This window comes from Anolis sagrei, chromosome 12, assembly GCF_037176765.1.
Source record: "Anolis sagrei isolate rAnoSag1 chromosome 12, rAnoSag1.mat, whole genome shotgun sequence".
In the NCBI taxonomy this organism is placed as follows: Eukaryota; Metazoa; Chordata; class Lepidosauria; order Squamata; family Dactyloidae; genus Anolis; species Anolis sagrei.
The window spans coordinates 688,002-700,302 of record NC_090032.1 but is presented as its reverse complement, the minus strand read 5'-3'; the positions used below and the strand labels follow the sequence as shown (position 1 = coordinate 700,302).

Below are 12,301 nucleotides of genomic sequence, written 5' to 3'. Positions count from 1 at the left end.
TACAGACGTCACATGCAACTCCTGGAACGATTCCATCAGCACTGCCTCTGGAATATTCCTGCAAATCTCTTGGGAAGACAAGTAGACAAACGTCAGTGTGCTGGAAGAAGCAAAGACCACCAGCACTGAAGCGATGGTCCTCCGTCATCAACTCCACTGGACCGGCCACGTTGTCCGGATGCCTGACCACCGTCTCCGAAAGCAGTTGTTCTACTCCGAACTTAAGAACGGAAAACGGAATGTTGGTGGACAGGAAAAGAGATTGAAAGATGGGATCAAAGCCAACCTTAAAAACTCTGGCATAGACACTGAGACCTGGGAAGCTCTGGCCCTTGAGCGCTCCAGCTGGAGGTCAGCTGTGACCATGAAGACGCATGAATGGAGGGCGAAAGAGAGAAGCGTGCCAAGAGGAAGGTGCGTCAAGCCAACTCCAACCGGGACCGCCTTCCACCTGGAAACCGATGCCCTCACTGTTGGAGAAGATGCAGGTCAAGAATAGGGCTCCACAGTCACCTACGGACCCACTGCCAGTACACCGATCTTGGAGGACCATCATCCTCGGACAATGAGGGATCGCCTAACTAACTAACTAACTAAATCCTGTGCTTGTACATTCAGCTTCGGAGCCTTTTAGAAATCTTTCAGACCTTTGAAGGCGGTAACCCCGCCCACACTCCCCTTGAGACTATATATAGCTCGTGGGAGGGGCTACTGCCTCCAGTTCTCTTCATCCACCGCTGTTGCAGCAGTTTGAGAACCTTCGCGGATTGACTAAATTCTGCACTTGCACAATCAGCTTTGGAACATTCTAGAAATCTTTCAAACCTTTGAAGGCAGTAGCCCCGCCCATACTCCCCTTGAGACTATATATAGCTCGTGGGAGGGGCTACTGCCTCCAGTTCATCCACCTCTGTTGCAGCAGCTTGAGAACCTTCACGTATTGACTAGCTTTCGGACTGCCTTACCTACACTGACCTCTGACGACAGACGTGAGCAGTATAGGGTCAGACTCAAACAAGGGGGACCTGGCCGTTTCTTATCTTGCAGGGACGACCTGCTGCTGCTGCGCCCAGGCAGCGAGAACCACACCTTTGTGGCCCGAGCGGTGAACAGCGGGGTGACGCTGGTGGGCCTGTGGGACGCTCGGCGCCCGGGGATGGCCGACTACATCCCGGTCCCCGTGGAGCAGGCCATTGGGCCGGAACTACCCCATCCGCTGGCCCCGGGTGACCTTGTCTGCTTCCACACCACCCTGGTCGGTCCCAAAGGTCAGTGGGCCATTCGGTGTCCCAGGAAGGGCTTTGAGAATGAAGGAGAGAAGAAACTGGGAGAGTATCAGCTTTCCTTTTCCTTGATATCGTATTTTCCAAGGGGCGTGCATAGCTATCTGTAGCAAGGGAGGGAGACTATTTCTTTATTTAAGAAAAACCTCTTTGCTCTTATACTGATTCAATTTCTTCTTTTATCTTGGCTGGGACTTTCTGTGTGCTGTTTAACCTTTGTACAGACAATGAGACACTCTTCTGTATAACAAAGTAACACAGTTTATTTATAAATTCTGGCTCCAACGCTTGTGGTTACATTTGGGTTTTGTTGCAATCTTGAGGCTTACAGTCAGTATAATATACTTGGTTTAATTTTCTGAAATAGACTTTCAATGTTTCACATTCACAAACATGTTACTTGCTTTACACACTCTTGACTGAAATTATATTCTGACTAAAGCACCACTGGCTTTCTTTATGTTCCTAAAACCTGAGCTCTATTTAACTAACTGCTTCTATATATATCAGAAGTCTTTAACGCATCTTCATAACTGCTTATTTCTAACAGGAGTTCCTAACTCTTTTCTCTCACAGAAGTTCCTAACTGTCTCTCACAAACAGGAATCCCCAACTCTCTTCACAAACAGGAATCCCTAACTCTCTTCACAAACAGGAATCCCTAACTCTCTTCACAAACAGCAATTCCTAACTCACTCTTTTGACTCTCTAACTGCCCATTTTTAAACTTTGGCTCCGCCCCTTTGGAATGTTCAGCTCTTCTCTCTCTCCAACTGTCATTTTGGCCTAGCAACCTTTTCAAATCCTGGGCCTACGCTAATCTGCATAGGACCAATCGGCTCCCATACGCTAATGAATCCTATCTCTACTGTTGCTACCCTGTCCGTGCCTATTCTTCCCTATCTGCCATATGTAAACATAGAGTTATACACCAAAAATTTTAACATAGAGTAGCAATTTCGCTCCACTATCCCATGTGCTGCTAATAACCGAGGAAGGAGAGTGGAGGGCTGTTGCACTCTAGCACTGAAGCACATTTTCACCCAGCACCGCACCAGAGTCCAGTAGTACTATGGAGAAATGTTTATTAAGGGAGGCAGGCACAAAGGGAAAGAAGGGCAATTCCAAAAGGGTCAGGAGAACAGAAGATACAAAATAGCAGCAATCCAAAAGCAGGAAAGATAAAATAACAGTAATCCCAAAATAGCAAAGTACATCAAGTCCAGAGAACCAGAATCCAAGTGATCCAAACACAAATCAGAAAACAGGAGTTTCTTCCAAGGCAAACCCTTACAGGAACAAAGACATGAACTAGGGCTGGGCGGTTTCGTTTCGTTAATTCGTAATTCGTTAAAAATTCGTTATTTTTTTTTTGTTAACGAAGCGATAACGAACCATTCTGGAGCAACTTAAAAATGAAACGAATTTTTCAATTCGTTTCGTAAATGCTTCGTATTTCGTTATGTATTCGTTTCGTTATTGGTTTGAGGTCGTTTCGTTATTATTTCCGCATGTCTGGGGCAAGTTTTATAGTTGTTTTTTGTTTAATTAGTGAAAAAAAATTATAATATCACACCAACAGTCAACAACAGAGGGAGAGGGAAGCTTCAGAAGTTTTTTTAGCGTATTGCGCGATCGCGGCTGCCATTAACGAATCGATTCGTTATTGTTTCGTTATTGTTTTGTAATTTTTTTACCATTTACGAAATTTCGTAAATATCGAACTTTTTTTAAGGAAAATTTCGGAATTCTTTTAAATATCGAAACGCAAAAAAACCCAAAAAACGAATCGATTTTAGAAACAAATTTTTCCGTTGTTACCCAGGCCTAACATGAACCCGATCAGGAAATTTGAATCATGAACTTGAGAATATAGACAGGAAAACCACCCTTAAAGCATTGTTGTCTCCTGTGAGAGGCTTGAAGCCCAACTACTTAATTTAAGCCCATTCAGGTACCCATGACATCATGCCGAACACACCTGGGCTTCAAGGTCTTCCTACGGCTTCTGTGAGAATATTTAACTTACCTGTGTCTCACTCCCTCTGTTCTCAGGCCTAATCTAGTTTCTCGGGAAAACTTCCCATCAGCCCAAGGACTTTCCCTTTGGGCATCGGCCGTGTTGCTATAGAGTTACACTTATCTTGAAAGGGCTTCTTCGAGATGCGCAGGAGCTTGAGGAGACCAAATGTCTTTATTGTTTGGAATACATGAATCATACTCTACGGCCCATGTCCATAGGGCTTGACTGATAATCTTGTAAATCACAGAAATCCTCTGAAGTCTCACCTTTCCCAGACTTCAGAACAATTGATCAATCCTACCTTGCCATACATATGTGTAGGGCTGGCAGCCATCATGTGTCAATCACCCCAAACCTCTGATGTCCCACACATCAAAACCATTGATCCCCATCTTCCCGTTTGCTCCCGTCCCCCGTTTGTCCATATGCTGTGAGAAGGCACTGGAGATGCCATCGATAAATAACATGATTACGACACCTCCCCTCACTCTTTCCCAATGGCAAGGGTCTGGCGGCCATAAAGGAACGGGGCAGATGCTGGGAAAATTGCCCTGGGGAGGCGAATGGGAATGGGTCAGTGCCTTGTTCTCCCTCTCTGTCCAGGTGAGCCTGGGACCTGGCAGGTGTCGCCCGGCGACCTCCTGGAGGTGGACGCCGAGAGCGGGGCGGCCTTTGCCAAGAGGGTCGGGAAAGCCACCGTCTTCCACGACATCCCAGGCCTGGTCAAGACCTACAGAGAGGTAGGGGCTAGAGCAGGATCCCAGCATCCCCTGCCCTCCGCGTGTCTGGGGGCCGTCTTGGACCTTTGGGAGGCACCACTTCGAAATGAGGATCTCGCATTGAACCGCATGATAGTCGTACTTTTATCTATTTTTTGGATCAAAAAACAGGTGCGACTATTATGTGATGAAAGCAAATCTGCCTTTGTTTCTCTGGGTTTTTTCAATGAAAGAGAGAGGAGGATCCAGCCTCAAGCAAACAGCTCAATTTCTGTTTGTTTATGTTTGAAACTGCCTTAAGGCTTCGGAGTATCTGACAAGGCAGCTTACGAATCTGAAAAGGAACTCTTTGGAGGAAGGAGGGAAGACCCGAGTTCTAGATACCTCCACTTTAGGTTATTTAAGCTGTATTGCCTTCAGAAGGAAGGAAGGAAGGAAGGAAGGAAGGAAGGAAGGAAGGAAGGAAGGATCAGCCCCAAATGGCTCTGCGACTATTATGTGAGGAGCACAATCAGGCGGACTACAACTCCCATGAGTGCCAACCAGTGCCTAGGCTGCCTGGAAGCCCGAATATGTTCTTGGGGGGAGAAAGACTAATGTGCCTATAATGTGTAGACAGCAGAGCAAGCAACTCCATATCTCCTCACATAATAGTCGCACCCCCATTTTCCGGGTAGCAAAATTGGTTTCTCCTTCCTCTGGGACATTAGCATAGGCCGGCCTCAAAGGAATCCCCAGGAAAGAGCAGCATCACACAAGTCTTTTGGATAGATGCCTGTTTGTGAGTCGCGTGGGGAGAAAAGGCAGAGGGCAGGGGGCTTTTTGGTGCTCTGCCTACACCAGAAAAAGAAGAAGGGGCAGGACTTCAAGAAATCCTGCTCTATGGAACCCTTCTGGCATCGACTTCTCCCCCGCAGGTTGTGATCAGCGGCAGTTCTGGCCTCAGCCTCAGCCTGGGAGCCAGGAAGTACCTGACCAACGCTCCCGATGCCCCTGAATTCCGGGTGTTTGTCTCCACCAGCAAAACAGGGGCCCTCAGAGGTATGGGGCCTGGCCTGCCCACCTTCCTCCCCTTCCACCGAGAGTTGGATTCATCCCGTGGGCTGCAAACATTTCGCCTAGAGAATGGATGAGAGCAGGGGGTTTCACATGACAGCCCCCAACGTCTTTCCTCAAGCCCACCTTAAGCTTCAGATTCGTATCTATCTAACACAGGCATGGCCCTCCTTCCAGGTGTATTGAACTTCAACAATTCCTGACAGCTTCAGGCCCCTTTCTTTTCCCCTGGAGCTGCTTAAGATAGATGATAGACCTAAGAGAGGCCTACCTTCAGGTCCCAATAGATAAGACAATAGAGTGACAGAGCTAAGAGAGGCATACTTTCAGGTCCCAATAGATGATAGAGTGATGGACCTAAGAGAGGCCTACCTTCAGGTCCTGATAGATGGACGAGAGAGTGATGGATCTAAGAGAGGCCTACCTTCAAGTCCCAATAGATAGCTGATAGAGTGATGGACCTAAGAGAAGCCTACCTCAAGTTCCTGATGGATGATTGAGTGATAACCTAAGAGAGGCCTAGCTTCAGGTCCCAATGGATAGATAGATGAGAGAGTGATGGACCTGAGAGAGGCCTTCCTTCAGGTCCCAATAGATGGATGAGAGAGTTATAGACCTAAGAGAGGCCTACCTTCAGGTCCTGATAGTTGGATGAGAGAGCAATGGACCTAAGAGAGGCCTACCTTCAGGTCCTGATAGTTGGATGAGAGAGCGATGGATCTAAGAGAGGCCTACCTTCAAGTCCCAATAGATAGCTGATAGAGTGATGGACCTAAGAGAAGCCTACCTCAAGTTCCTGATGGATGATTGAGTGATAACCTAAGAGAGGCCTAGCTTCAGGTCCCAATGGATAGAAAGATGAGAGAGTGATGGACCTGAGAGAGGCCTACCTTCAGGTCCCAATAGATGGATGAGAGAGTTATAGACCTAAGAGAGGCCTACCTTCAGGTCCTGATAGTTGGATGAGAGAGTGATGGACCTAAGAGAGGCCTTCCTTCAGGTCCTGATAGTTGGATGAGAGAGCGATGGATCTAAGAGAGGCCTACCTTCAGGTCTCGATAGATAGATGAGAGAATGATGGACCTAAGAGAGGCCTACCTTCAGGTCCCAATAGATAAGATGATAGAGTGATAGAGCTAAGAGAGGCATACTTTCAGGTCTCAATAGATGATAGAGTGATGGATCTAAGAGAGGCCTACCTTCAGGTCCCAATAGATGGATGAGTGATGAACCTGAGAGGCCTACCTTCAAGTCCCCATAGATAAGACGATAGAGTAATAGAGCTAAGAGAGGCCTACCTTCAGGTCCCAATGGATAAGACGATAGAGTGATAGACCTAAGAGAGGCCTATTTTCAGGTCCCAATAAATAGATGCTAGAGTGATGGACCTAAGAGAGGCCTATTTTCAGGTCCAATTGATGATAGAATGATGGACCTAAGAGAAGCTCTACCTTCAGGTCCCAATATATAGATAGATGCTAGTGATGGACCTAAGAGAGGCCAACCTTCAGGTCCCAATAGATAGATGATAGAGTGATAGTCCAAAGCACCTGAAGGGCCAAAGTTTGCCCCATACCTCATCTTCCCTTCACTGCCACTTTTTGGTCCTTCACTCTCTTTTCCTTTCCTTTCCTCTCTTTTCTCCACTTCCCTCCAAAAGAGAGGGGTCCCCTTCAGCCTCTTCTTGCTGCCTGGGGCCACCCCACAGGAGGCAATGGCCACCTTCTCTGCCCCTTCCTTCCCCTTCGCAGGGCCTTGCAGTTCTGCCCAGCTCCGCAGCATCACCGAGGGCCTCTCCCCGGAGTCTCACCTGAGCTGCAAGGTGGAGTTTGGGCCTGCCTTCCCGGAGGATGTCCCGGCTCACAAGGTCTTCCACGTACGGCCTGCTTTCTACGCCAACAAAGGTGGGGGGCCCTTTTGTGCTTCCCCCGGTCTGCCTCCATTGTATCGACACCCAGGAGGGAAGGAAGGAGGCTTGGGGGACTTTGTGGGCCACAGGTTGACCCAGTGTTTTCAAGGAATCCTAGGGTTGGAAGATGGATGGATGGATAGATAGATAGATAGATAGATAGATAGATAGATAGATAGATAGAAAAATGGAAGACATAATCCTATAGTTGCAAGGTACTCTTAAGGGCCACCCAGTCCAGCCCCTTTCTGCCAGGCAGGAAGGCACAACCAAAGCCCTCCCAACAGATGGCCATCCATCCTCTGCTTAAAGACCTTCGGAGAAGGAGATAGATAGATAGATAGATAGATAGATAGATAGATAGATAGATAGAATCCTAGAGTTGGGAAGAGACCCCAAAGAGGGCCATCCAGCCCAGGACGCCTTCTGCCAGGCATGATTCGATCCCTCCCAACAGATGGTCACCCATTGTGAGCTTAAAGACCTCCAGAGAAGGAGATAGACAGACAGACAGATAGAAGAATGGAAGACAGAATCCTAGAGTTGCAAGGTACTCTTAAGGGCTACCCAGACCAGCCCTTTCTGCCAGGCAGGAAGGCACAACCAAAGCCCTCCCAAAAGATGGCCATCCAGCCTCTACTTAAAAACCTTCAGAGAAGGAGATAGATAGATGGTTGAATAGAATCCTAGAGTTGGAAGAGACCCCAAAGAGGGCCATCCAGCCCAGGACCCCTTCTACCAGGCATGATTCAATCCCTCCCAATGGATGGCCACCCAGCCTCTGCTTAAAGACATTCAGAGAATGAGATAGATAGATAGATAGATAGATAGATAGATAGATAGATAGATAGAATCCTAGAGTTGGGAAGAGACCCCAAAGAGGGCCATCCAGCCCAGGACCCCTTCTGCCAGGCAGAACAAATGGCCACCCAGCCTCTGCTTAACGACCTCCTGAGAAGGAGAAAGACAGAATAGGACAGACAAAATCGTAGTTGCAAGGGTCCTCCGAGGACCATCCAGTCCAGCCCCCTTCTGCCATAAAGGAAGGCACAACCAAAGCTATCCCGACAGGTGGCCATCCAGCGTCTTCTCAAATACATCCAGAGAAGAAGACAGAGAGACTAGAAGAGATGGGCAGACAGCATGCTAGAGTTGCAAGGGACCTCGAAGGGCCATCCAGCCCAACCCCTTTCTGCCATAAAGGAAGGCACAGCCCAAGCCCTCCTCACAGATGGCCACCCCAAGAAAGAGACCCCAGTGCAATGTCCGTGATAGTACCTTGAGCGTGGCCTTTGTGTCCCTGCTTCCCCCCCCCCCTTGCCCAGGCCTGTACGCCTGCCTGGTGGCGGTGAAGGAGGGCCCGTCCGAGGCGGACCTGCTGGCGCTGAGCGGCTCGGAGGGCCCGGCCGTGGTGTCGGCCTCCCTCCTGGGCGGGACGGGCCCCGAGCGCAGCCAGAGCCTCTCCGTCCCCTTCCTGCCGGCCTTCGTCCTCAACCAGAGCGAGGTCCTCTTCAGCAGCCAGCAGATGAGCGCCGAAGTCGTGGTCATGGGCTCCAGGCAGGTCACCGAGTTCCTAGAGGTAGGTCGCAAGGCTCAGGCAGGCATGGGCAAACTTGGGCCCTCCTCCAGGTGTTTTGGACTTCAACTCCCACCATTCCTAACAGCCGGTAGGCTGTTAGGAATGGTGGGAGTTGAAGTCCAAAACACCTGGAGGAGGGCCCAAGTTTGCCCATGCCTGGATTGCATCAAGCATATTTTATATATATATCACATTGGCCTTTTGAGCTGCTGCATCACACTCTCAGCTCATGTTCATATTACTAATGTCCAGCCATGGCTCTATTACTTTCCATCTGGACACTAGACTCCTATAGATGCAACCTAGGATTGCATTGGCCCTTTTCGCTGCTGCTGCAACTGTTGCATCCCAGTTCAAGAAACGAGACCATAAGATTAAATCCACCACACTGGACTGTAGGAAAAGCAATCCTTGTTTATTGATGAAAAATTGGTTACAAAAGAAAGGTAAACGCAAAGTCAAAAAGCCACAGAAAAAACACAGCAGTCAGTACAATCTCTGAACTTGAACAAAATTTCAAAAGCCACAATACAAGAACCAGGAACCTGTTAGCCTTTAACTAACCATGAACTTGAAAACTAGAAGCCTCTGGGATTACCGGCCATGGAACACAGGAATTCTGCCAAGGCACAGCCACAGTCCCAAACATTGCTTGATCTAAAGAGGCACCCGGCAGGAAGCTATTCTTTGAAACGCCCCTTGACTTTGAAGCCTGGGCCTGTCTCTCCTGTAAACGATTTGACCTTCGTAGAAACTGGGAAACATTTCTGTCTCTAACTATCTGTTCTCTTCGGTCCTCACTAAAAGCCCCAGGTGGAGAGATATCACGGCTAGCGATATCACGGCTAGCTTCCAAAACATTTTCCTCCAGCTGTTGAGTTTCATTTTCATCCCCGCTGACCTCTGCATCAACAACAGATTCCACACTGTCAGGGTCAGGGAGAGCTTGCTCAGTTGGAAAAACTATCAGAGAATCCGGTTCACATAGATCAGGATCAGGCTGAACCCCAACAGCAACACACTGTGGGGTCATGTTCAGTCATATATATGGCCAAACCATAGCTATATTACGTTGGTCCATCTGGACACTAGACTCCTTTGGGTGCAGCCTAGGATCGCATTGGCCTTTTCTGCTGCCACATCACACTGTGGGATCATGTTCAGTCACACACACACACACAAATAAATAAATGTAATGTTCGTTTGTGGGATTAACATAACTCAAAAACCACGTGGCGAATTGACACCAGATTTGGACAGAATACACCTATCAGGTCAACAAGTGACCATCACTCATAAAAAAAAAACATGCATTACAATGCATGTGCATAACTATATATAGTTGAGAAGGTCTGACCAAAGTCCATCTAGATCAGGCCAGTGCTAACTTTGGCCCTCCAGGTGTTTTGGACTACAACTCCCACCATTCCTAACAGCCTACCAGGTTTGGGCCTCCAATACCCAGAAGCCTCTATCAGCAGCTTGTCCAACAGTCAGGAATTCAGAAAAGTGGAAGGCCACCGTTTTGATTTTATTAGGTTATTAGCTGTACCCGCCACGCGTTGCTGTGGCAAACCTTCCCTCCCTCTTTCTCCTCCTTTCTTTCTCTCCTTCCTTCCTTCCCTCTTTTTCTTTCTCTTCTTCTTTCTTCCTTCTCTACCTGTTTCTTTTCTCGCTTCCTTTGCTCTTTGGTTTGATCCTTCCTTTTCTCCCTCCTTCCTTGTCTTCTTCCTTCCTTCCCTCTTTCTCTTTCGTTCCTTCTCTCCTTCATTCCCTTTCACTTTTTTATTTCCTTCTTCCTTCCTTCTCTACCTTTCTTTCTTTTCTTCTCTCCTTCTTTCCTTCCTTCTCTCCTTCCTTCCTTCTCTATCTTCCTTTCTTTCCTTCTTTCTCTCCTTCCCTCCTTCTCTCCCTCCTCTCCCACCTTCTTCCTTCCTTCTCTACTCTTCTTTCTTTCCTTTTTTCTCCTTCCCTCCTTTCCCTATTTCTTTCCCTCTTTCTCTCCCTCCTTCTCTCCTTCCTTCCTTCTTTACCCCTTTCTCCTTCTCTCCTTCCTCCCCTCCTCTCCTTCCTTCTCTATCTTCTTTCCTTTCCTTCTTTCTCTCCTTCCCTCCTTCTTTCCCTCTTTCTCTCCCTCCTCTCCCACTTTCTCTCTTTTCTTCCTTCTCTACCCTTCTTTCTTTCCTTTTTTTTCTCCTCTCCTTCTTTCCCTATTTCTTTCCCTCTTTCTCTCCTTTCTTCCTTATCTTTCTTTTCTTCTTTCTCTCCTTCCCCTTTCTTTCCTTCTCTCCTTCTCTATCTTCCTTTCTTTCTCTCCTTCCCCCTTCTTTCCCTCTTTCTCTCCCTTCTTCTCTAATAATAATAATAATAATAATAATGGAGGCATGTTGTTGTTGTTGTTGTTGTTGTTATTATGGGGGCCTGGTGTAAGCATTAGAAACACGAGAGACGTTGTCTTGATTTCAGGGTTTTGCAAGTTGAGGTTTCGTTGGCACATGAGATGTGGTGCTCTCACACTCAAGAGTGGGCAAGTGTGGCCAAGTGTCTGCTTGGTGATGTGTTCTTGGGTCTCCTCCTTCTCTCTCTCCCTTGCAGGCCGAGTCCAGCTCTGCAGCCCTCCGTGTGGAGGGTCCGGTGGTCCTGCGGGACTGGCCTGGGCTTGCCTTCCTGGAGCTGACCGTGGTCAACCTGACCTCCCTCCACCAGGCGGTGGCGCCCGTCTATGTCAACGTCTCCTGCGCCCTGACCGGGCAGAGGGCCGCCCTCCTGGTCCGGGCTTTGCCCGAGAAGCCCTTGTTCGGTGAGAGTAGTGGGATTGTGGTCGTGGCTGTGGGCTTCCTTGGCCAGGTTGACTTGTCATGGCATCACAGAGTTAGAAGAGACCCTCCAAGGCCGTCCAGTCTGACCCCCTCCTTCTGCCAGGCAGGGAAAGCACAACCAAAGCCCTCCCCACAGATGGCCATCCCGCCATAGATATGATCCACTCTATTCTCTGATATATCTCTGATATAAAGTTGGAAGAGACCCCAACGGCCATCCGGTCCAGCCCCCTTCTTTTGTTAGTCAGGGAAAAGCACCATCAAAGCCCTCCCCACAGATGGCCACCCAGCCATAGATAATGATAACACACAATATGCTATATCTATCATAGAATCCTAGAGTTGGAAGAGATACCAAGGGTCATCCAGTCCAGCCCCCTTCTTTTGCCAGTTAGGAAAAGCACCATCAAAGCCCTCCCCACAGATGGCCATCCCACCATAGATACATAAGGCACACAATATGCTATGATATACCGTCATGAAATCCTAGAGTTAGAAGAGACACCAAGGGCCATCTGGTCCAACCCCCCAAAGCCCATCCAGTCCAGTCCTCTTCTTTTGCTGGTCAGGAAAAGCACAGTCAAAGCCCTCCCCACAGATAGCCATCCCGCCATAGATATGATCCACTATATTCTCTGATATATCCATCATAGAATCCTAGAGTTGGAAGAGACCCCCAGGGCCATCCGGTCCGACCCCCTTCTTCTGCCAGGGAGGGAAAACACAACCAAAGCCCTCCCAACAGATGGCCATACGGTCATAGATAACGATAGACACACAATATGCTATATTTTTCATAGCACTGCAATGCAACCTGAGCCCTGCCACGTGCACAATGGAGGGCCTTCTTGCTACTCGTCAAAGGACATTTAATAGAACACCAAGCCTGCAAAAATTGTGGTTTGTTTGTTTG

General features: G+C 48.3%; 1 protein-coding gene across 1 annotated transcript in view; it reads left to right on the top strand.

Moving 5' to 3' along the window:
* The window catches only part of NUP210L (nucleoporin 210 like), a 63,259-nt gene that overhangs the window by 44,128 nt on the left and 6,830 nt on the right, over positions 1–12,301 (top strand). The window contains exons 32-37 of the mRNA XM_060757931.2: positions 1,048–1,268; positions 3,910–4,046; positions 4,943–5,066; positions 6,833–6,985; positions 8,316–8,569; positions 11,165–11,369. Coding sequence (XP_060613914.2) covers positions 1,048–1,268; positions 3,910–4,046; positions 4,943–5,066; positions 6,833–6,985; positions 8,316–8,569; positions 11,165–11,369 — 1,094 coding nt within the window. The remainder of the gene's footprint in view (positions 1–1,047; positions 1,269–3,909; positions 4,047–4,942; positions 5,067–6,832; positions 6,986–8,315; positions 8,570–11,164; positions 11,370–12,301) is intronic.